Source organism: Tiliqua scincoides, chromosome 1 (assembly GCF_035046505.1).
Source record: "Tiliqua scincoides isolate rTilSci1 chromosome 1, rTilSci1.hap2, whole genome shotgun sequence".
Taxonomy (NCBI): domain Eukaryota; kingdom Metazoa; phylum Chordata; class Lepidosauria; order Squamata; family Scincidae; genus Tiliqua; species Tiliqua scincoides.
In genome coordinates, this window is record NC_089821.1 from 262135285 (window position 1) to 262161330 (window position 26046).

At 44.5% G+C, this 26046-nt stretch overlaps 1 protein-coding gene across 2 annotated transcripts in view; it reads right to left on the reverse strand.

Moving 5' to 3' along the window:
* The window catches only part of SRBD1 (S1 RNA binding domain 1), a 193008-nt gene extending 169471 nt beyond the window's left edge, over positions 1-23537 (reverse strand). For both annotated transcript variants that reach the window (XM_066611811.1, XM_066611813.1), the window contains exons 1-9: positions 23435-23537; positions 20570-20652; positions 19224-19407; positions 16525-16878; positions 13191-13357; positions 12042-12159; positions 10617-10755; positions 6329-6425; positions 4861-4996 (exon numbers count right to left, since the gene is read on the reverse strand). In XM_066611811.1, the coding sequence (XP_066467908.1) occupies positions 4861-4996; positions 6329-6425; positions 10617-10755; positions 12042-12159; positions 13191-13357; positions 16525-16878; positions 19224-19407; positions 20570-20652 (1278 nt within the window). In that variant the 5' untranslated portion in view covers positions 23435-23537. The remainder of the gene's footprint in view (positions 1-4860; positions 4997-6328; positions 6426-10616; positions 10756-12041; positions 12160-13190; positions 13358-16524; positions 16879-19223; positions 19408-20569; positions 20653-23434) is intronic.
* Between the last annotated feature and the right edge of the window lie 2509 nt (positions 23538-26046).

Genomic DNA, 26046 nt, shown 5'->3' on the forward strand with positions numbered 1-26046 from the left:
AATACACACAGCCTAGTAAGGTATGAGCTATTCAGACACCCACTCAGCAATAAAGATCAATGGATAAACCTGGACCAGTCACCTTCTCTTAGCCTAACCTACTTGACAGGGTCATTGTAAATAAATAAAATGGAAGAACCCCTACCAGAAACGTTCAGGGGTGTGACAGTCTCTTTCCCAGCAAACAGCTATGTAGACAAGACCTCAGAGCCCTGTTGGCAAGGCCAGCAGTCCAGGGAGGCCGAGTGTGGGGTGACGGCCACAGTGAGGGCACACCAAACCAGCACAGCAGACTGCCACTGAGGGCAGACACTCTGCCGTGGAGCCTGCCAGGACAGTTTCCTCTGGCTGAGGAGGCATGTAGTCTGCCCCTTCCGCTGCGGTCATCAAGCTGGTAAAGCAGAAAAAGGTGAGCATGCTGCTCTGCCCGGCCACTGGGAGCAATGCAGGCAAAGTACAGTGGAGGACAGAGACACACAACAAGCCTAGGGGAGAAGTGAGGCAGGACCCTTGGGCAGGCCTTATCATACCAGGCAGGAGGAAGGGGCGGGCATACCCTTTAAAAGGCACAAGCAGACCAGTGATGAGGGTCAGTGGTCACAGCAAGCTGTGAGGAAGTTGGCTAGCCTGTGAGCCTACAGGGATCCACAACTGGGAAGAAGGAGGACACAACCCTCTCTATAGCCCAGGGGTGTCAAAAGTACGGCCCATGGGCCGGATCCAGCCCGCGTGATCCTGGGGGAGTTTCAGGGCCACCCCGCCCAGCTCCGGTCACATCTGGAGGAGAATTCTGAGGGCTGTAGATGCTGTGCGCAGCATTCCCGGCCATCAGAATGACCTTTTCAGGCCCCAGATGGCCTTACTGTTACCCACTCCTCATCCACTGCTCCTGCTGCTTTCAGCAGCAGGAGCAGTGAAGGAGTACCAACCACGCGTTTGCGCATGGGCTTTTATAGGCTTTGAGTCATGTGAGACCTTCTGGTCTCGCGTGAGCTCGAGGCCTATAAAAGCCCATGCGGAAACATGCGCTCGCCTTTCCCGCGCTGCAGCTGAGGTGTGAGGTGCCCTCCTGCTTCGCAACTCTCAGTACAGTTCCTCCTCAGGGCTTTGCCCCTCCCCCTGCACCAGCGCTCCTGCTTTGCAGCCACCAGCAGGGCTTTCTAGCCACCAGCAAGCGGTCGGGCTTAGCCCCCCGCACCAGCCACCAGCCCACACCAGCCAGCGCTCCTCGTCAGGGGTTCCCCGTCCCGCACCAGCCAGCGCTCCTCGTCGGGGGTTCCCCCTCCCGCACCAGCCACCAGCCAGCGCTCCTCGCCGGGGGTTCCCCCCGCACCAGCCAGCGCTCCTCGTCAGGGGTTCCCCATCCCGCACCAGCCACCAGCGAGCGCTCCTCGTCGGGGGTTCCCCCCGCACCAGCCAGCGCTCCTCATCAGGGGTTCCCCGTCCCGCACCAGCCACCACCCGTCGTTGGGGGTTCCCTCTCCCACACCAGCCACCAGCCAGCGCACCTCATCGGGGGTTCCCCCCGCACCAGCCAGGGCTCCTCGTCGGGGGTTCCCCCTCCCGCACCAGCCACCAGCCAGCGCACCTCGTCGGGGGTTCCCCCCCCGCACCAGCCACCAGCCAGCGCACCTCGTCGGGGGTTTCCTCCCCTCCGCACCATCCACGAGCAAAGCATTCCTCGTCAGGGCTTGTGTGTCTGCCCCAATTACTGCAAAACAAGTTTCTTGGGCTGCAATCCTAACCACACTTTCCTGAAAGTAAGCCTCATTGAAGAAAATAGGACTTGCTTCTCAGTAGACCTGGTTAGGCTTGTACCCTGAGTTTGTTAACTGCTGTTCTCTCTATTCATATGAACAAGCCAAAGTATTGTATTCAGCTCAGTGTGAATGCTGTTCTGAGGGCTGCCACCACACTGCACTTGCTCCCAACTTTGATGCTGTGGTCCAAGCTAAAAGATGTCAGGCATCAGGAAGCAAGTAGCAATGTAATTTTTATGCTGCTGAACCCATTTTCTGCCCAGGTGAATGAGGTGCCATAAGAACTCCCTTTGGAGTTGATTTACAGTTGATATGCAGTGTGATTCTGTACTGAGGGGTAAATTCAGTGTGGTTGATGTGGGAGCATTTTACTGCTTTGCAAGTTCAAAATACCTCCAGTTGGCAGCCTTTGCTGCAAGAATTTATGTTCATGTTTGGGACAACTTACTCTTGATAACTGCTGTCTTCTCTATTCATATGAACAAGCCAAAGTAATTGTACTCAGCTCAGTGTGAATGCTGTTCTGAGGGTTGCAGTCACTTGCAAGTAGCAACATAAATAAACAGCAATCACATCATGGTACAAAAGTGATGCTTTTTTATTTCTATTGTTTCAAAATTGTTCAGTTGTGAGTAACAGCATTATAGGGGTAGGTGGATATAGCCAATAACATAGTTGTGAATAGTGATTACCCACTCTACGGTCAGTGTCTGTTAATACAAATACGATGTGCACTACTGGCCCTCAGCAGGTGCCATGAATCCAACGTGGCCCCCCAGATGAAATGAGTTTGACACCCCTGCTATAGCCTGTCTGAGACCTTTAGATCTGGACCCGAAAGGGGGAAGAGCCGTTCACTTTGCATTCAACTGTGACCCCGCATCGACCCTGCTCAGCCTGATATCCCTGGAGCAACAGGTGCCACTCCCAGGGGCAGACAACCCCAATAATTGCTCCCTTGAACTTCTTTGAATAACAGCATATCAATATGATATACGGACAGAAAGAAGGCTATTTCAAGATGAGCCACAGGAAGTTCACAGCTTGAACTGAATTGTTCAGTTCAGTTACAAAGCATTCATCAGTGCTGAGCAAGGTTAGATATGCTCAAGTCTAACAGCCCCTTCCTGTGCTGCATGACGAATACACGATTCAGCTTAGCCCCAACTGCGACCAAATATTATGTTTCAGAGATGCAGCCAACACCCATTATTTTCATTGCCCAAAATGAAAATCCCACACAGAAAATTCACAGCAAGAGGTCTACCAAATACAGAAGCAGGTTTCTGAACAGTTATTGAGAATCCACAATAAAGAGGAAAATTAGCAACAGTTGCTGAATATTGAGCAAGTAAACTCTCCACAGGGGACGAAAAAGGGTGTGCGATTGCCAAGCACTATGTTCAAGAGCAAGCAATCAGAGCCTTGAATAAAAACTAATAATATAAAATAACTGAATCCTGTTAAGCAGCAAGCTAGCAAAGTAAAATTTTTGGGATACGTGCATATGGATTATTCTAAAAGTTGTTTTAAGTCACCCAGATACAGTAGATCACTGTACTTTTAAGGCAAAACAATATGAAAGAAAGGTAGGACCTGAACTACTGAAGTTAAGGTTTTTAAAAAATATTGAAAAATGCAAAATAATTTGTAAAATCATATCCTTACATAAATTGCACACTAACTATTGTTGACACATGCCAAAGATATTTCACTTTTTGGCAAGGCAGAAAGAGCCATAGAAATCATTAGGAATACGCTGTTTCTTTTCCCACTTCAGTATTATTGGGATTTTTTCAAGAGGACAAGGAAATGAGGTGGCAGACTTCAACTTACAGAAAAAGCACCACTTGATTGTGCGCGTTCGTGTGGGGCTTGGCTCCCTACATGAACACCTTGACCTTACCTTGAGTAGCTCCATTGTGGGGTCCTTACCCGCCTGCGGTAGCAAGAGGCACGCAGGATCTGGTGGCAGCCGTTTTCGGCGCTGCCAAAGCTGTGCACCCCAGGAAGCTCAGGATTAGGCTGTAACTCTCCTAACACTCAATTTTATCGGATGAGCCCTGGTTCTGGTGTTATGTGGGAGTGAAAAGAACATCCCCCTATCCACTTTATCCATCCCCTGCATAATTTTGTATGTATCAATCATGACCTCCTTCAGATGCCTTTTTTCTAGCCCAAACACTCTTCAGTCTAGAAAAAAGGTGCCTGAGGGGGGACATGATTGACACATACAAAATTATGCAGGGGATGGATAAAGTGGATAGGGGGATGTTCTTTTCCCTCCCACACAACACCAGAAATAGGGGACATACACTAAAATTGAGTGTTGGGAACGTTAGGACAGACAAAAGAAAATATTGCTTTACCCAGCGTGTAATTAGCCTGTGGAACACCTTTCCACAGGATGTAGTGATGGCATTTGGCCTAGATGCCTTTAAAAGGGAATTGGACAAATTTCTGGAAAAAAAAGTCCATCACAGGTTACAAGCCGTGATGGGTATGTGCAACCTCTTGATTTCAGAAGTAGGCTATCTCAGAAGCAAGGGAGAGCACCAGGACGCAGGTTGTCTTGTTGTCTTGTGTGCTCCCTGAAGCACACCATCTGGCCCAGATGGTGAGCCACTGTGAAACACAGGAAACTGGACTAGATGAGCCTTTGGCCTGATTCAGCAGGGCTCTTCTTATGTTCTTATGACCATGGTTTCCTGCTATCAGAACATGTGGCCTAATGCCAAGTCCAATCATTGATCCATCTAGCTCAATACTGTTCACAATGACTAGCAGTGGTTCACAAGTATTCAAGCCCACTGTAGGTTGAACCTGATCATTGTTTGCATGCAAAGATGGACTTAACTACTGAACTATGGTCCCTCCCCACACAAATTTATTCCAACCACAGTTAAGCAACAAGTCAGAATTTGAAACAATGACTGTGGTTTATCTCAAGTTGAAATGGGAAGCTTTTATTCCTCTCCTCTCACATGCAGAAGAAGAAGAGAGCTTACAGAGGCTTGTAGTGGGAAACCATGGTTTTCCCTGCATCCAACTTAAGTCAATCCCTTGCAAAATCCCCTTTATACTACTTATACACACATACCTGGTGATGCTGTATGTTCTTTATATTGCAAGAAAAATTTTGGTATAGATGAAATTTGTTGACATCTTTTTCATTGACTTTTTTGGAGGTAACTTTTGATAAAGATGACTGAATGCAAACATACTTTCTTTGGCACCTACATTAAAACAAAAAATGAAGAGAATTTCCCCTTACATAATAACAGCATTATTCTGACCTCCCTAAGAGAACTGAACATTATTTGATTAAGTTTCTCAATTCCATATGAAATTATAGGGATATGAAAAGGATTTTCAGAACTAAAAATTTCAGGCACCTTGAAACTAGTACAAAGTCACAGGAAGACGCCAATCAGACTAAGCTCAAAGGCAGTTCTGCGCATCATTGGATCCAGATGCCTGGATTCTCTGTTCCTAACCAAAGATACTGCAGCATCCCTTCCTGATCACTGTCTGATTAGTTGTTGGACCACCTACATTCTCTCCCCTCCCCCAATTGATGGCCAAGGCCCACTCCAGAAATAATGCTTTTTCTTGCAGGTTGCCATTTGCAAACAGGAAAGCAGATTTTGGAACACAGGTAGTACACTCCCCCATCTCCTTCTGAGTACCTAAACTTCTGGGTAGTTCACAAGACTAAGCTCAAACTTGTGGCCCTAATGTCTTTAACGTCCCAAGAGCATGACAGTCTTACCTGCATAACAACTACAATCACACAAAGGATTTCTCAGAATGTGGATGAGGACTGTGCAGGAGTTTGGAGAACTCACAGGGGAATGTCATTTGCAATGGCTTTCCCATGGCCAATATAATATGTGCTACATCACATTGTGCATATTCACAAAGAAGAAAGTAAAGCAGGAATTACAAAAGTGTGACTTTGAGATTGAGAGGATGTCCCTTCATAAAGGGAAAGAAGAAGAAAATGTAGGAAGGTGCCTTTTACTGAGCCAGTTCACTGGTCCACCAGTACTGTTAGACTGACTGGAGGCAGCCATGCAGGGGCCTTTCCTAGCCCTACCTGGAGATGCCAAGGCACTTTCTGCATGCATAGCAGTTGCCATATCACTTCTCCCTAAAAGCCCTGGGAGAGAAAAGGTTATACTATACAGGAGGGAGGGTTATACTCTATCATCTGGGAGAGTTGTATTTCATTTGACATGTACATTTTAACTGGTAATTAAATTCATGGAGGACAAGCAAATCCCAGCTATCCCTCCTAGAAAAAGCATGAACGTAGGAGCTCATTCAGTCCTGCTAAGACAATTGGCTGCTGAGGCTGTGTTTGCAGAACCTGATCTGATCAGAGAGCTGTAGTTGCTCTTATATTTCATCAATGCTCAATGTGCACAGGAAAAGAACCCTTTCATTATGCACTGAAAACCCCTTCAGCATGCACAGGAAAAGAGAGTGATTGATCCATGACAACTGCACAGTGAATGAATTTGATGGTATCTATCAAAAGGAATAGATGTGATAAAAATACTTACAAATCTCGGATGAAATCTAGTGTATCCTTATCTTTAGCTATCATGTCAGCCAAAATGTGCTGCACTCCAGATTTTACATCTTCGATGGTGGAAAGTCCTAAAAGACAACATGTGAATTTTACATTACTTCTTTTGTTTAGAAATGTATATCCTGCCAAAATGGCTCTGTAGCACCTTCAACAGCAGCTTATGAAAATCTAAGTAAAAAGTGGTCACTGTTCAACAGTATCCTGAATCTCACTGCCAACCACAGATAAATCAGAACATGTTATGCTGGCAAACCATTGCCAAGGCCAGGTCAGCTTCTCGAGCAGTTTTACACAAATCTTGACCTAGAAGGTCTCCAGTTTGGGATCCATGAGGTCACTGGCTTAAGCTGGAAGAGCTGGAGATGCCAGTCAGATGGGTCTGAAAACACTGCTCTGACGACTGTGCAAAGGAGAAGCCCCTATTATTTATTTGTTGCCTTTATTGATTTTATTAAAAAAATTCTAACATCAAAAGTAACAATGGAATAGGCAGCCAAATCCAAGGAACACAAACATAGCACATTTATAACCATTAACAACGCAACCAAAATGAATTAAACCAAATCACACACAATTTTTCTGACAAAAGTGAATTTCCTAAAATCACACTTTGCTTACAGCCCAATCCGAACCAACTTTCCAGTGTCAATGCAGCTGTGCACAGTGTATTCTTGGGGGGGGGGGGGGTCAGAGAGGCCTCCTCAAGGTAAGGGAACACATTTTTCTTTAGGGCTCCATTGGCCCTGGAACTGGTCTGGCTTAGGACTGGTCTGAAAGTCTCTCAATGCTACCTTGAAATGTTCCCATTCCTCCCATACATCCCTAGCCGCCCTGGGTCCCTTCAGGGAGAAGGGCGGGATATAAATAAAATTTTATTGTTATTATTACTACATTAACTGTAACTTCATTTTTGTTAGTTCAAGCATACTGAGCAACTTTATTCACGGAGGTCAAATCCGTGTTTTTCAACCCATTCTCTTGACTTTGGTAAAGCTGCCACTTCTGAATATTTTGCAATTATCATTCTTATTACTACCATCATAAGGAACAATTATGTTTCTTTTAATGATGGAACTTTACCTATCATGCGTGAACAGGAATGCAGTACAACAGAATCACAGCCAGTTCCATTTTTCAAGATTTTAATCAAAAATAAAATCTGCCTCCAAGGCCTTTGCACCTGGGAACAATTCACAAGCAATGTGCTCTAACCTCCCCATGTTTTTAACAACCTCTGACACAGTTTGGACATATTTTCAATGAATTATATGAGAACAAACACTAAAAAGTCATAACCTAATTCTCCCCTACTGCTATAAGAATTGCATGTTTGTAGATGTCTATCCAAACAGTATTCCATTCCCGTACAGATAATTCCAAATTAAGAGAGCTAAACCATCTATTTGTACAACTAATTATTTGCACAATTAGTATTCATATCACCCTTAGCCTTCCAGAGACTTCATACTGCTTGTGGAATCAGAGTAACCAATGGTGCACGGTCCTTCTCCTTCTGCATGTGGAGCAGTCTCTGAGCATATATGGTCCATGATAGCATACTAGGCTTAAGGCCCAGTCCTATCCAACTTTCCAGCACTGGTGCTACCACAGTGCAGCCCCGAGGTAAGGGAACAAATGTTCCTATATCTTAAGGAGGCCTCTGTGACTGCTTCCCCACCACGGGATTCCATGCACACCCCATTAGCACAGCTGCACTGGTACTGGAAAATTGGATAGGATTGGGCTCTGAGTCTAGACCTTCAGTGTTCATCCCAGGATCCTGTGTTGCCAGAGGCAAGTTCAGAACTACCTCCTACTAGTCAAAAGGTAACCGGGGGAGGTATTGAATGGTTATTTCACATCTTGATGTTTTATCACCTGATGACTGTCAGGCCACAGCCACTCCTTGAGAGGACAAGTATGCATATCCCCTTACAATTTAGGAGATCACATTATTTAGGAGATCCAGCTGTTTCATTCTCAGTGCTAAACTAGAACTATTTAAATATTTCCACTTTGCTAGGTATTTTTGCCTAAAAGGTACGCATTAATAACCTGCCACTTCAGTATTAGCTTTAAAAAAAAAACCTCTTAAAAGACCTTCGCATGAACCAGTAAAGACAATTCTAATGTTTTCTCTTGAAGCAAGACTCGTATAAAAAAACCAGGACATTTCATTGTCTAAGATTGCCCCCTACAGATTTATCTATAATTACACTAAGAGATGCATTGCTAGATATATAGAATTTGAGGTTTGAAATGGGAAGAAAAAAAAGCTCCATATTACCATTGCTATTTTTCTGCTTTTCAAAAAAAAACATAATTGTTAACTTCTGCTGCAACTCCCTTCCCCAATCACCTCTTATTCCCAGTAAACCAATTTCATTATCTACACCTCTGCAATTAACATGGGTCTTAATACAAGAAATTCTTCAAAAGTCTCTCTGCATTTGTTCCAAGATTGCAGCTTAGGTGCTACTAGGAAAAGGGAATCTTAGAGGCCAATCCTATTCAACTTTCCAGCACTGATGCAGCTGCGCCAATGGGAAGTGTGCAGCACCCTGTGGTGAAGGGGCAATTATGGAAGCTTCCTCAAGATAAGGGAGCATTTGTCTTCTTGGGGCTGCATTGTGGCTGCATTGGAGCTGAAAAGTTGGATACAACGGGGGCCCTTAGGTTCATATAAATATTACTAGTTGCATTTCTATCCCATCCTTCCTCCAAGGAGCTCAGGGCAGCATAAAAGATTCTCTTCTACCCTCATTCTAACTTTAGAACAACACTTTCTGATAAGTTAGGTTCAGAGAAGGTGACTGGTCCAAGATTACCTACTTTCTTGGCCAAGCAGAAACGTGAACTCTGACTTCTTCACTCCTAATCCAAAACTCTAACCACACTCTTGGTTCATATGTAGCCTCCTTCTACCCCACCTTAAGAAGGCATATTTATACAAGACTATAACATCCCAACTGAGTTGTACTATACTGCATTCATAATCTGTATGTGGAAAATCACTGTGATTCTGAAAATCCTCATCTTCTTAACAGAAGACGGTCAGTGAAGTTGGGTAAATCCAAGATCTTATTGTTTACTCAGTAACAGGGATCAGATCTGTGTTTTTGCAAATGAGCCCAAGACCTGCTTGTGATGCCATTATATTAACCATACTATTGGGAAAGCAGCAAGCCACACCACAAGAGTTTAAGCACAGGCTCACAGGCTCACAGGCAGACTGTCTGCTCTGTAGCAACACCCACCCAATCATTTTTGGCAAGAATTTGATGTGTGTGTTCTAAAGAGAAAGCCAGAAAGAAATGACATACAACCCCTGCTAATTGGGTAAGAGGCACTTTTTCAAGTGGGTGCTCCTTTTTTTAGGAGGGGGAGAGTAACTGGCCCACCTCACCCCAGCACTGTCTGTTCTAGTGGCCGTCTGCTGGTATTCATTTGCATCTTTTTAGATTGTGAGCCCTTTTGGGACAGGGAGCCATTTAGTTATTTGATTTTTCTCTGTAAACCACTTTGTGAACTCTTAGTTGAAAAGCGGTATATAAATACTGTTAATAATAATAATACATGCAAACACAGTTTTGGAGCAGTCAGCTGGACTGTGTATTCTAGCAGTCAACGCAGCCTCCAATTTGAGAAAAAGCCTACCATACCCTCTCTATAGAAAACACTTCTATCTGCATAAGAAACTGCTTTATCCCAAGTCAGAGATGCAAAAGAAAGAAAACACTATCCAAACTGCAATCAAGGAACACAGGTGATCCCTGCAAGGGAAATGCATTTGGGCAACTTACCATTTTGCAAAAACGTATATCGAAATCATTGCTGGGCCCTGGAGAGAGGCAAATCATCACAACACACTGGCTGTATAGAGATCAACTGTTTATAATGAATACCACACATTGTTTTGCATCTTGTTGGAGTCCACCTCCTCATTTCCTTGTACAACAAATCAGATCATACACCCAAGAGCTCTCCAGGATGTCAAAGAAGGGGTCTTTTCTCAGTCCCACTTGGAGATGCAAGGGACTGAACCTTTTGAACACAGAGTAGATGCTCTGCTATGGTGCTATAGCTCTTCCCTGTTTTTAATTACTTTCATAATGTAGGAAGCATAATCAAGGAGAATGCAATCCACTGTTTAGAAGCTTTTACAGAAAAGCAGAACTGAACCCACACAGCCATTCTTCTCCGATAGCAGAAATGTTTCACTATTTTTTTTTAACTACTTCAAGGAAGTCCATGCTTACCTTCAACATTGGATTTCACATAAGACAACAGATTCAGTTCTCTTGGGTTTTCAATTAGCAAACTGGCTGCATGTTCTAATCCCAGCTGTCTGGCTCTTTGGGCTTTCGTGCCTTTATTTCCAGTTTTATAGGGTGCATACTAGGACAGAGATGAGGTATAAGGATCAGTATGGGCAAACAGCATGAAAGAGACCTCCCTCATCATTATCATCCTTGTAATGTGAAAAGGTAAGAGAGCTTTTAGAGTTCATGGTTCACTTGGTGCAATCATACTTCCCCATACTCTAAGCCGGTGTGGCCAACCTTTCAAGTTCAGAGCTCCTGGACCTTTAACAATTGAGTAGAAGCAAGAATTTTAGCAGGTGCATCTTGTCATCTTACATATGACAAGCTGCACCTGCTGAAATTTCCACCTCTACACAATTGTTAAAGATCCAGGGGCCCTAAAGTTGAAAGGTTGGCCACCCATGCTCTAAGCCTAATAATATGTGACCAAGATAATTGCATATTCTTCCACATCTACCCCTTGCCTCGTCTTCCCTCTCCTGTATTTGTTGTCTCTCCAATCTGAAAACCACCCAGTACATTTCAACCATGGATTTCTTCAAAGGTTAAAGCAACTCACCCCCACAAAAAAACAAACCCAGAAGGAACATTTTACCTGGCATGCCAAAATAATGTCTACACATGTGTGTCTAGATTTAAATCTGGAAATATTTTCACCCACATACTGAGGACTGAAAGCCTGAGAGCCCAATCCTGAGGTCGACGCAGCGGCTTCATGCCACCACGCACGGTCGCAAACGTGCCATAAGGCATGTCTGCAAGCCCTACCGCCAGGCTACCGCCCATGCTAATCCAGCGCTGGGCTAGCACCAGGCGGGCACCCAGCCTCAGCTGCTCTGCAGTCTCAAGACCACCGAGCCGCGGCACAGTAAGTGGAAACTACCCTTGCCCCATTATCTCCTCCCCGATAGGCTTGGTAGCATCCTATATTTGCTTGCTAACTGGGCAAAAAGGCACCTTTTATAATGCCCCCTTATATTTAGCAGGGGGGAGAGCAACTGTCCCTCTTCACCCAAGCTTGGCATTTTTTTTCCTGAGGTTTTTGCTGGTGACTCTTCAGTGTGTGTGAGTATTTTTAGGATTGTGACGCCTTTGGGGACAGGGATCCATTTATTAATTTATTTTACTACGTAAACCACCTCGTGAACTACTCCTGTTGAAAAACAGTGTATACTTATTATATTATGCAGTTATTATTAATAATACATGAACTGCAATTGCAACCTAAAATTCACCCATAATCTGTTACAATGAGCAGGGGCTCCTCAGTAGCAAATCTATGCGGAAAGCAGAGTGGAAAAACAAAATACAGCTCAAAAAGCATCTGAAGCATTTACATTTAAAAACAAAAATACAAACCACATGATCCAGCTCCTCCAAAGATCTGCTGTTTAACAAAGCAGTTAGAAGGCTTTCTGACAGTTTTCCTTCTTTCTTAAGTTTCTGTATTGTGCTACGGACCTTTTTCGCTACAGTTCTAAAATGAAACAAGGGTCAAGAGTTAAAAAAAACTCATCTCAAAATATGACTCCTCCTAAGTTTGCATCTACTGGCTAGACTATAATCATGCCAATCTAGAACATCATATGCACTTCTGAAGTTCACATGGAGCTTCTGTACTTACAGGCTGGTCTACTTAATAAAATAGAAAAGCAACTCCACAGGTCAGAGAAGTGCGCATGAATTGTGTTTGCCACAACCTAGAACCAGAATTAATTCACTCAACTCCATCAACATTCTGGAGAGGAATGAGCTATACAGAATGAGATGAATGTATGAAGCTGTGTTCTACTTTGGGCCATATACTGAGTGTTGTGTACACTGACAGGGAGCAGACCTCCAGGTTTCATGGGAGGGGATCTTTCCCAGTTCCACCTGGAGATGCCAGGGATTAAACCTGGGACCTACTGTACAGAAAACAGGTGCTGAACCACAGAACTATAACCTCTCCCCAGGATTTTGAGATCTGCCCTAGATACACTCAGGGTGCAATCCTAAACCCTTATGTCAGTGCTTTCCAGCACTGGCACAGCAGTGCCAATGGGACGTGTGCTACATCCTGCAGTTGGTTGTCACTCACGGAGGCCTCCTCAAAGTAAGGGAATGTTTGTTCCCTTAACTCAGAGCTGCATTGCCCTTATGTCAGTGCTGGAAAGCATTGACATAAGGGGTTAGGATTGCGCCCTGAGAGGGACTAGGCCAGGTGGTGTGTTCTCTACACTTCAGAACCTCCCCCAATCTCAACGGGGGGGACGGGACAGGACAGGATGCAATACCTTCAAAGTGAACTATAGGAAAATCATCACAGCCTTTCTTTTCTTGAAGTTAGGTATCAGGCTGAGAGAGACACCTCCTTCCCCATAAACCTATGTCCCCAGGTAATTCGACTTGGCTGTGGTACCTGCATCACCTGGAAATACTGGATCTACTCTTCTATGTTATGATGATGATGAGGTTGTCAAGAATGTGCTTAAATTCTCCCCCTTCCCCCGCCATCCCAGCACATACTGCAACTCCTCCATGGTCTGTTGCACCTCTCGCAACGCATCAGCTTCCATGTTGTTGATAAGTTCTTTTCTATATCGGACAATGAAAGGAATAGTATTGTCATCTTGAAACAGGCGGATGATGTTTGCACACACCCATTCTTCAATGCCAGTCCTTTGGGACAAGACCTGCAACAAAAGCAAAAACACCACAAATCAAATATGAGGTATTGGGAGGACATGGTTTTTAAACTATAAGCCTGTGTTGTGTTTGCTTGGAGCTTAAATAAACCCAGCATTGTCAATGAAACCTGTCTAAGGTCTCCATCAAAAACAATCTGCTTCAAAACTCATGTATAAGAAAGCCTAACAAAGTCTTATTTGACAGCAGCCCAAAAATATCCAGGTCACCTCAGCTGCTGAGCCAAAGCCAAGAGCAAGGGCAAGATGACCAGGAAGCACAGATCCATTGCCAATGCAACACAGACACTTTCAGTCCTGTCAGAGGCCTCCAATTCTTCAGGGGCAAAATTCTTCCTGTCACGCCTATTACCAATTGTATATAAGGTAGACAGGCACCAAGGATTAGTCCCAGACCTCTCCAAAAGCCCAGAGAGAGATGAAGCAGGAGCCTAAGGAGGGAGGTGGAGGAATCAGAACAACAATCCCTCCCATTTCATGATTGAGGTTGGCGTAGGGAATAAAACACAGGTAACTAAGTTACTGTGGTGAGAAACTAAGGTGAGTTAGTTACCACTGCCAGTCAATCCCCAAAGTCTCTTTCAAGCAGCAATAAATGGGAACCTCTATCCCTCCTCAAGCAGAGGATACCTATCCATGAATTGCCAGGATATAGAAACTGAAAAACAGTGGTTGCAATATGCACATTCAAGCATATGAGCCATCATAAGTCACAATACTCTGGTCCAGTGTCGACCTGGGAAACCAGGATTCAAGAGCCAGTTCAGCTAATGAATTCACTAAGTAACGTAGCCCAAACTCACCCTTTCAGCCTTAGGCCTCCCATTTGTGAAATGGGGAACATAATTACTTCACTTATACACCTATCATGAGGAGGATGGGAAGACAACCATAAGGCAGTCCTATGTTCAACACGAACAATACAACTATAAAATTATGTGAATTAATAGTCTCGTTAGTGAGTTCAGTTAAAATTCAGGACTGGTTAAAAAAGGGTACACCTAAAAAAGCTGGTGGCAGCTTGAGAAATCACAGGAAATATTTCACTGAATTATTCATGGCCAGAAATTATGACACTCAGTCTCTCCATAATACACAACATACCACAGACACCTGCCTATAAGTCGATCCCACAGATAAGTCAAGGACAGGTTTTGAGTAAAAATCATGGAATTTTCTATGACCCTCAGATACGTCGGGGGTTAAATTTTGGGGGCTGTCTGACTATAGTTTTGTCTGATTTTACCCGAGGCCAGATCCTGAAAAATGACCTACCACTAATTGTTACCTAAGAATTGTACAGTCTCTAATTTATTTAAAACATAGTAGAAGATCATAAGATACATTTTTATTCTTTTTAAATTCTGGTCTTCATCACCTTTTTGTAAGCACTATCAGAGTAAGTGCACTGTAAACAACATACCAGTAAAACAGTGGTTCCCAACCTGGGATTCATGTACCCACAGGGGCACTCAACAGGACCTTTAGGGGTACTTGAAAAAGTATGGTATAATGCAGGTCATGCTCCAGAATGGCTTGCAGGGCCAGCAAGGCAGGAAGGAAGGTAGCTAGTTGGCTGTGAAAGCCCCACCAATAGCTAGTTTTTGGTCATCAATTCATGTATGAACCAGTGATTGAAAACCACCGCAGTAAAAAAGCTGAAACATAATATGGAAAGTGATCAATCACCCAGAATTTCTCAGCACACTTCTGGTGCAAAACAGTGCAAAGGCAGAGTCTTCTGTTCTTCAAACAAATGAAAAGAGAAAACACTCTGATGAATACATGAAGTCTGGGTTTTCATATGGAGGAGATGATGGCTTGTATTATTAATTACAACATATTGCTAATAGGAAGGGTACAATTTATGGAAATGGGCTGCCAAGGGATATGCAAGTGAAAATGGTTGGGAACCACTGCAGGAGATCCATGAATCAAATCCACCTTTAAGGTGTCTGGTGCGTTAAGCCCAAAGCTCTACATATAACATACAACTTATAACACATAACTGAGAGTGTGCAATTCAGTTTACAGCAGAGAGATGAGCGGCATATAGCTGCAACCCTTTTTACTTAGAAGTAGACCCACTGCTTTCCATGGGTGTTGTTCTTAAGTAATGGTGCACTGAACTGTAGCCTGGAACTTTGTTTCAAATGGAAAGGAGGATCCCACCCTGGTGTCTCAAAAAACAGACCTCTGCCAAATGCAAAGCCTTTGCAAAAGGGAACCAGGCTGCTGCAGCATTTGCAAAATTCTCTGGAGGAGAATAAAAGGTTAACTTTGGCTGGAATTTCCCAGGAAAGTTACTATAGAAACTAACGATCTCTGTATTGCTTCTGATGGGCAAGAGGTGCCTTCCTGAGCCAGGAACAAACTTTTCCAAATTGAAAGGCTCTGCCCTCTGATTGACCCAGAGATAAGGTGAAGTGATAATTGGAGCTTCATTACTTGGCAAAAATTTTATATACTATAGTCCAATATCTACCTAATGCAAATGCCTTCCATTGCCTGTCAACTTTCTAACTTTCCCTCAGGATGATGAGCATACAGGTGCCAATTCAGAAGACTTCTGCAGTGTGAGGGAAGAGTCTCTCTCATTGGGTCCTATCCCAACCTCAATGAGGAGACATCATGGCAAAGAAGGGCAGGGCAAGATGCTAGTAAGCCAAGTAGGGGCCACGCTGAATTTCTTTTTCTTTTAAATTCATTTATAAAGCTAAAAGCAGGTAATGGTACTAAAATCAAACATAAAAAACCCAGCTGGACTTGGAATAAAACAGTCGGTTTTTTTAAAGTGCCAGAACTTGGTAGATTCCTTTCATGACTAAAGCTTAAAAACTACAAACAAAGATGGAGCACAGGAAAACAGTTTCATATTTTACAATCCCCCTACCTGTGGAACATTGTAATCTTGGAATTGTGAATCAAGTTTGCTAGTCAAAAAAAAATTCCATCCAAATATTCCTTTCCCTTACAATTCCCTTACATATTCCTTTCCCTTACAAAATAAAAAAATTTTTTAAATAACAATTTACTCTCTGGAATTCATCCAGCACTGCTATTATATACAATGGAAACCAAATTGATGCCCCAGTTCATACAGTTCTTTATAGTTTGATCCTAGCTTTTGTTATGAAAGGGAAAATATCTGGTACCTGCACAATGTCCCAGTTCATTTTATAGTCTTCATCCACATTGGTTCCCACTGCATATTTTACAGGATTTCCCTGAGGGCACGTTGCCGATTTTAATTTCTTTAAAGGAGGCTCATCAAACTCAAAGTCTTCTTCTTCAGACTTTTCCACTTTCAGTTTCTTTTGAGAAGCCACATTACTTGTTGAAGCAACTTCAGGATTATCCAGGCCACGGACAGGAGGTCCTTGAAGACTGCTGAATTTTTTCATTGCAGGTTTTTTAGCTGGAGGACTCCACTCGGCCTCTTCCTTAAGTGGCAAGAATTGAAACTCTCCTTCAGGCCCTCCAGAAGCAGTAACAGTCAAAGATGTGTCCTAGAATGGCCAGAAAAGCACATTAAGAACAAAAGTTGACAGAATATCGAAGATTCATAATGGAGTGCTATGGCCTAGTCTCACTATGAAGCCTCTTAGAGCTCTCTCCCTCACTGGCATCAGTTTTTTTCTGGAGCACAGATTTCTTTCAACAAACTTAGGTACAGTTAGCTATCTTTTTTTGGCAGAATTTAATGCAGTTATAGCTAACCTGGTTTCTCAGTTAATCTGAAATTGTTAACAGTACAATCCTATACATGTAAGTATACAGTAATTATTGTATTCAGTGGGGTTTACTCTCAAGTAAGCATGTAGGGGATTGCAGCCTTAATCCTGTCCTCAAGATACACCAGTGTATACAGATACTATATTTCAGCTTGAGCCCCACAGCCAGCTGTCCCACAGATGTAGGCACAGTGCAGATCCCAAGGGAAGCCTATAAAGCACCTGAAGTGACCACTGTGAGCTCAGCTGCTACTCAGTGAGGTTGTTGACCTACTCATTCCAGTCAGGCCCCTATGGCTTTGCAGACTCTAAGGCAGGCAGTGAACTAACTGGTGCAGTCAGACCTCACAAATGCATATTAGCTGTCTGTTGGATAACTTGCAATGACACAATAGACCTGCTAGGAGGAAATGGCTCGCAACCCCACATGTGAGTTTGTCTTTCAGATGCAGCTCCATCGTAGCTACAGTTCAATAAAGGTGATCCAGCCAAAGCTTTTATGTCACTATGTTAGCAATAAGGACCCCTTCTTCCAACCCCAGTTGTTCCTTACCTCAGTTGGCCTTAGAATGGGACACCGTAGGGGGGAGTGGCTTCTCGCTTCTCAGGGCCTGCAGCATCCTCCTGATGTCTTGGGCGTGCACGGGGATGCTCCTCAGTGATCACTAGCCCCCTGTTCTCTCTGTCATGGTACATGGTGGGATTGGCAAGGGGACAGGGGGCAGCATAACGATAGCCATGATGGCAGATACCAGTGATGCAGCAAAGGGGAGGGAGAGTGCATGGGTGTGGCTCGCTGGGTGGGCCACTGCAGTAGATACGCATACCAGCCCAATGATAGGTCCCACACAGGACATTCTGATAGGTTCATATGCCACAGCCTCCCAGTCACGTGTGTCTGTTTGCAGTGTGTTACGTGCCAGATGGGGTGCTCTGCTCAAAAGGTATTTCTTGGATGTTCAGTGAGCCTTTGTTATCCACAGGTTCGGTACCCGCAGATTTCCAAACCTGTGGGGAGAGGGCACATGGACTCTCTGAAAGCCCTTCGCAGCTTCCCTGGGCCTCAGAATGCCTTAAAAGAGTATTAAAAAATAACTTCCAGTTTCCCCAAGAAACCAGAGGTTGTGGGGGTTTTTTTGCCCAAAAGAGGCCTTCTGAGGGTCAGGGAAGCTGCACACGGTCTCCCTGGACCTCAGAACACGCTCCAGTCACGTTTGGAGGGTTTGGGGGACCATAATCTGCTGATTTAATCATCTGAGGATTTTGGTATCTACAGGGGTTCCAGGAACAGAACCCCCATGAAAAACGAGGGCCACCTGTATGTGTATATATGGTAGGATGAGGGGAGTTTAACCACAGTTCAGGCATCCCTAGCAGTTTACTGGTGATGCCACTGAGACTCTTGTAGGAGGTGGAGGGTGTGTGCACACACACGTGCATGCTTGGGCATCTTCCCTTGGTTGAGATGGTGCCTGTGGCTGTGTTCTTCAATCCTAGAGGCTGGCAGGGTGGTGTCTCTCAGCATTAGCCACTCACAGGCCCTGCACCTGCCGTCTGCTCCATTCACCCTGGAGGTGTGTCTCTGGCTGTCTGTGGTCAGACTGATTGGCTCAACCAGCAGTAACTGGCTCCTTGATCATTGCACCACTGACACAAGGATGGCACATGGATGATGCACCAACTTCATGGTGAGATGAGATGTGTATCACACGGACAAGCTGATGTCACGACAATCATGTGCTGCCATCAGGACACCACTTCGTGGATATCAGGCTGGGTTGGTGCTTCCATGGATACTAGGAAGGGTTGCACCAGCGTTGGTTTGCCAGGGCAGGCTTGTCATATGACCCTTGCTGCACCAGCACTGGTGTTTTACCAGGGTGGGCTTAAGATATGATGGATGCCTTGCCAGCTTCTGAATAGGATTGGGCCATTGGAGTCCCTTTCATTAGGAATACTGAGCACCCACAATTCTTGGGTGAGCCAATTTCTGCAATCAGTTCCTTTGAAAAAACAAGCACGGTACCAGCACGTCCAACTGTCATTCGTACATTAGACAATACTAATCACAATCTTCAATACTTTGATCAGTAAAATGCTTTCCACACTCTACTACTCACTGGCTCCTCTTTCACTGCTACCTTCTTGGTCCTTCTCCTAGCCACAGCTGGTTTCTTCTGTGTTGCAGTTGCTTTTTTTGCTCTGGGCACTTTCATTTTTGATGCATTGGCCTTCCCTGCAACTTTTTTTGGGGGTTCCCACTCTTCTTCGTGTGACTCTTTCTCAGATTCGGATTCCGAAGATCTGAATAAAAGGGGAAGTAGATATTAGAGCAGAGTTTCTCAATCTGTGGGTCGGGACCCACTAGGAGGGTCGCAAGCCAATTCCAGGTGGGTCCCCATTCATTTCAATATTTAATTTATGAGATTTGATGGTATGTGACTGAAATGTTACAGACCTGTATTTTTAACAAGTTACTATGTATATTCTTTTAACAATGATAGTAAATGGGACTTACTCCTGGATAAGTGAAGGTAGGATTGTAGCCTAGGATTGTTAAAAATTTTCCTGCTTGATGATGTCACTTCCAGTCATGACATCACTTCTGGTGGGTCCTGACAGATTCTCATTCTGAAAAGTGGGTTCCACTGTTAAATGTGTGAGAACCATTGTATTAGAGGGCATAGAACTATTCATGGTAACCGTTGTTAATGTGCAAGAAGGGAAAAATCAGTCCAAACAACAAGTACAAGGGATATGTAGGAAAGTTATTTTTCCTGTGCCATTAACCCATTTCTGTGCAACCCACAGGTGTACACATTTTATCCCTGTTGCATATATGCAACAATGGGCAGAAATGGCTTAAAGGAGCCATTAAGACAGCTTGCAGTATAAAACAACCTAAACCAGGGTTTATCAACTTTTTTGCAAGCCCCATCCCTGCCACCAAAGATGGCAACTATCCATGAGAGTGATTGGCTTGTCCCTGCACTCTGCTTCCCAAACCATGTTTCTCTTGAAGGGCCAAGCAGCTACACAGTCACATCTGGCCTCCCTGGAGCATGCACACGCCAAACATCTCCACTTGGAGTGAGATCAAGCCAGGCAGGGAAGAGACACATAGGCCTCATCAGTGGTGACATGTACCACTTGCCATACTGAGAAGTACTACTAGTGGGACTACACCACAGGCTGTAAAAGACTGATCTAAACAGATTTAAATAATCTCCTGTCCAAACAATCCAAAAATAGGGAGTGCATAAGCGTAATTCATTAATTGAAACCCCTGAGTTAAATTTATGGAGGCAGCTGAGATCTGCTCTACTAGGGTCCCCCAAAAGCTGAAGATGCCAGTGACTGCAGGCTCTCTTTTGCAGTATGTCCACCATCTCTTGGGACATGAAGCAAATGGTGTTTTGCAGACCTTGTTTCAAATAAAACATAAGAAACACGATTGCAAGCTCACGATTTAAGGAAGGAAGGCAGTTCATCCTCTGGTATCGCTGCTGGCTTTGCTGCTGTCCTCGCTCTTCTAGGTAGAGCTGCCATCTGAGGAAAGAAACATGGTCACTTGCGAGGGGATATTTCCCTCCTCTAAGGGCTGGTGCAGATGCAATGAAGCCAGTTGCTTAACTATGGCCAAGCGGCTGGGAGCAGGTCTCCCTCCCCTTGTCCTTTGCAGCTTGAACTCCTCCTGTCACGTTGAGCCACAGTTAAGCATTACTATTGTTGGCAATGTGAACTGTGGTTAGGCCAAACCAGGCTCCACCTCAAACAAAGATTAGAAACTATAGAGATTCAGATCCTGGGTTAAGCAGGAATCCTGGTTAATTCTAACTATAGTTAACACTGCTGCCAACTAACAATTCACTGTTATTGAGATTGGCAAGGGAAATTCACACTTTGGAACCGGAGGGGAGGTGGAAACCCATGGTCGACTCTCTCCCCACTATTGCATAGTCATGGTTAAGAAACGAGGCTTCATTACCCACTACTGTGAAAAGAATGTAGGTGCTGCTAATGTACACATTTGTGCAGTTGTCTCTAGATCGCAAAACCTTGTTGCAGGACAATGCACACAGAGTCTTGAAAATTATTTTGTTCTAGGAAATATTTGTAAGTTTGGATGTTTCATGGTTGTGTTTTTTAAAATACAACTGCAGCATTTTAATCTGACAGCTGATGTATATTTAATTGTGTTTTATGGTATTGTTTTAAACTGGCATAAGCCAGTGTATTTTAATATAAAATGACAGGCTATATTAAAAATGTATTTTTTCACATTAGTCATAATAAATGATAAATTAACATGCAATCCAATTGCCAAGGAAAAAAATATTTGAAACACTGTAACATTTGAAAACAACAGAAACTGCAGAACAATATGCAGCTAGCTGGTGTAGCTAAGGCTGGATTGGGTCTAAGGTAGGGATATCTAGAAGGAATGCTGAAGAGGGCTTTCTCTCTTGCTACAGATTCTGGAACTCCCTCTTTATAGAGGCCAATTTTGCTCCCTCATTACTGCCAGGGCCCAATCCTATCCAATTTTCCAGCGCCAGTGCAGCAGTGCCAGTGGGGCGTGTGCTGAATCTTGTGGTGGGGAGGCAGACACAGAGGCCTCCTCAAGGTAAAGGAACTTTTGTTCCCTTACCTCGGGGCTTTATTGCAGCTGCACCAGCGCTGGAAAGTTGGATAGGACTGGGCCCTCAAACATTTTTATTCTGATGGGCTTTCAACCAGTCTGATAGCTGTTACTCCTGCTGTTTTAATCAATGAAATGTATTGCTGACAATTGCCATTTTCAGTTTGACTTTATTTAATGTTTTATTGTGTGATGCTTAGATTGTGTTTTGGGGCAGTCTCCAAGAGGTGTAATTTTAATACAGGTGTAAATATTTAAAATACTGCAGCTTTGTGAAGGCCATAGATGCTGGAACTTCATATACAAAATGGGTTGGTGCAGATATATCTTTGCCATAGTTAGGAGATTACATACACTTCGCAGGCTCCTCTCTCTCCCATGTCTCTTCCCCCCCCCCCAGCACTTACAAACTGCATTCCCAACCTCTTGCATGCATTGGATAGCTAATTTTTGCTTCATTGATTGCATTATGTGCAATCAATGTGCAATTATGCAATGTGCAATTATGTGCAATTGCATTTAAATTATTAAAAAGTTTTTAATAATTTTGCATTTAAAAATTTTTTAAATTATTAAATCTAATGATTTGGGGCTTACGAAACTGCTTTTGTATGTGAAAAAGTGGCAAACAAGGACTTTAAAAAGTAAAAACCCTGGCTGTGAAGCACACACTGCATACTATCAGAGTCTTGTCACATCTGGTCTTGGAGCTGAGTTCCAAGAATCGCTGTGTTGCTTTTTGGTCCAATTGTTCCACATATGAGTGAAAATGCAGAAAATCTGTAAACACTATCATAACAATGACAGCTTGAAAGGCAGAGAGCTCACAGTGCTTTGTCTGATCCACATATATGCAGCAGTTTCAATTTAAAAGTTGTGGAATTGCTGCCCATATAGATGAGGGGGGGGGATTAGGGAAAAGGGAGCCCAATCCTAGGCATGTCTACTCAGAAGTAAGTCCCATTATAGTAAAAGGGGCTTACTCCCAGGTAAGTGATGATAGGATTGCAGCCTGGGGTTGTTGGTCTGCCTCAGTTCATTAGCCCTTTGTAAAACCTTTTTGTCACTCTTTGCAGCAGATGATGAAAGTAAAGTGTAGCTTGCTACCCTGACTGGGGTCCTAACAGTCTACCCCAGCCATTTTCAACCACTACGCCATGGCACACTGGTGTACCAATGCTCTGCAGGTGTGCCATGGGAGTTTGGGGGAGGATCATTTATTAGTAGGGCCATTGGCGGACATGAGCCCCCCATCAACAGCATAGTGTGCCTTGTCAATTGTCAAAAAACTGATGGTGCACCTTGACCATTTTAGTACCTTATCAGTGTGCCGTGAGACAAAAAAGGCTGAAAATTACTGGTCTGCTCAATACTCCATGGCCACGGCCTCGGTTAGATATGCCTACTCTTGATCCCCAGAAATAGAGGGATGCCTGTGCTTCATCAACAGGAAGAGGCACCCTGCAGATGCACTCTCCCTATACGGACACAGTAATAAAAAAAGAGTTCCTCTGTGCACGTGCAGACTCCCTCTTCCTTCCCGCTGAAGGAACTGGAACTGAAAGTGGGACTGAAAACAAATTGCACAGTGATGGCTCCAGTGCAGACTGGGAACTGCCCCAGAGGTCTGCCTGTCCCTGCAGCAGCCGCTTCCCCACCGTGCGCTCTTGGATCCCCACCCACGCTCACCTTCCTGCAGCTGCCCCTCCAATCGCTCTCGCAGGCTCCGGATTTGAAAGCGGCGCCAGCCGGAACGAACAGCCGAGCATCCCCGGCAGCAACACCCCAGCCAGCTGCATGCAACACAGCGAGGGGAGGAGCAGGAAGTGATGGTCTCCGCTAAGCCCCGGAACAGCCCCGGCACCAATGAGCTTGCGGAGGCCGGCTCTCCAGGAGGCTGCTGCGGGAGCCGGGAGCTTCCCTGGACGGGGCTGCGCTCCTGGTCCCCACCCCTGATCTGGGGCTTGGGCGCTGCTAGCTGCACATCAGCCCACGAGGAACAATCCTAACTCTGATCTGATTTCCCTGTGAACCACTGGAATGCACAGATGGTGGTTTATGCCAAGACAGTGTATTTATTTGCATACGTCATGCACAGTAGTTCCACTTGTTGATCACAGGCACCATCCTAGCAATTCCAGCACTGTGTGGTTGAAGAAGCCCTCCCATGCTTGTTTCTGCCACCAGGAGCCTTGCAGCCCAGCTCACGTCCACGAGTAAGCACACCCCACTAGAAGTGCACCTGGTGCAGCAGCATCCCTGAACTTGTTGGTTTGGAAGGAAGGCTCACTGAGGGGGGGGGGGCACAAGCCCAGGCATGCCTACTCAGAAGTAAGTCCCATTGTGTTCCATGGGGTATACTTAGCCAGGAAAGTGTGTATAGGATCGCAGCCTCAGGTCAATGGGATTTGCTCCCTGGTAAAACGTGCATAGAAATGCCAACTTACAACCCAATGCAGAATCCTTGTAGCTGTGTGTGATAACTCAGAAGCATCATATTGCAGCCTAAATGCATTGAATTCAGTTTAAGGCACCTGTATAGGATAGCACTTGGGTTGTTTAGCACTCATCACCTGGCTGGGGAAGTTTCCTTGTGAGAAGAGACGCCGCTTTATGTCAAGTCAGTCCATTGGCCCTTCTAGCTCTGGCCCTTCTAGCGACTGGCAGCAGCTCTCCAGTAAACCTGCTCCCCAGATCCTTTCAGTTGGAGATGGCAAGGTTTGAACCTGGGATCTTCTGTCTGCAAAGTGTGTACTCTACTACTGAGGTAGAGGAAGCTTTGCAGTAGTTGTGATACCTCTGTAAGGGCCCAATCCTATCCAACTTTCTAGCCCCAATACAGCCCAGAGGTAAACATTTTCTTACCTCCAGGAGGCTTCCGTGACTGCTCTCCCCCCATGCAGGGTGCAGGACATGCCCTATTGGCATCACTACACCAGGGCTGGAAAGTTGAATAGGGTTGGGCCCCAAGTCAGTGTTTCACAAAATGTGCATTGCTTCTCCTCCATCCAGGGTGTGAAACACCTAGGAGGGAATTTGAAGTTATTGAAAGGAGGGGCGGGATAGGACTGGGTTGTAAAAAAAAATAACAACCTCAGCAGCCAGGCAGAGGGATCCACATTCTGGTGGTTTCCAATTCTAGCCATCAAAATCCATTGATCGGGATTTTGTCATCCAGAATGCAGGATCAAACAGTCCCCACAAACGTGGGCAGAGAGTGTGATTTTTCATGAACAAATAAAAGAGCAAATTTGGCATTTGATACCATCACTGTTGTGTATTGTCCTTTCTATTACATCTTTTTAGCTGTTCCTCCTTTTTATCTCTCAAACATCCTACCTAAAAGAAGAGTCCAGAATGGTTTGGATACATTAATTCTGCATTTTAGACACTAATTGTTCCCAGTGAAGGCCCTGTTTCACTTTTGTGTTTGTGTGTGTGTTTTTTTCTGTTTTTACAAAGCTAAATGGGAAAAGAATATAGTAGTTGCAGTTTTACAGTTTAGCCACTAGATGCTGCTATGCGCTGGCAAGCACATTTTTCCATTAAACTATCAAAGGTGTTGAAAGTTTTCACCGCTCTCTGTGATTGGTCTGAATGCTACATGGAAAGTTTATTGGACACAGATTATCAACCTCTGTGTCCAGTCCACCAAGAAAAATCTAAATATCTGCTAGTAATAATTTCTCCATGAAATATAGGGTGAAGGAAGGAAGGCTGCTATTGCCCTTTGGAACATTCCGCTGACATGGAATGCTCACTGGGCAGGCAGCCACCATGGCACTTCTCACCATATAGGGGAGGCAAGAACCACCATTTAAATTCCCCCACAATGCTCCCACACAATCCCCCAGAATTCCCCTGATGAAATGTTGCTCAGAGTGATGTTGCATTGGTACCATGGAAGATGAACACGGCCACTCCAGCCATGCTAAAGGGAAGTCCAACACATGTGTCCACAGCAGGAGACCCTTCCAGATTGTATGCAAACACTTACTTTTAAAAAGGAAAAGTGCACAATCGCATTCACCTGTAGAACTCAGATGTGTCAAATGCAAAGCCCTTGGCAATTCCAAATCTAACTCATGTCACTATTGCTACACTCAGTGCAATTTAATCATTTTCAAGACTAGGAAGCAAATGGTTTTCAGTAGGCAAAGGTGTTGACTTTCCAATAATTGCTAGAAGTGGTGCTACTGCTTCTGCCTATCCTCCAGTCCTTTAACTACATTTCCATAGCACAGTAGCAAAGAGTGTTTGTGGCTTTGCTGGAACCTGCAGGCAGAATGAAGTTGTGTGTC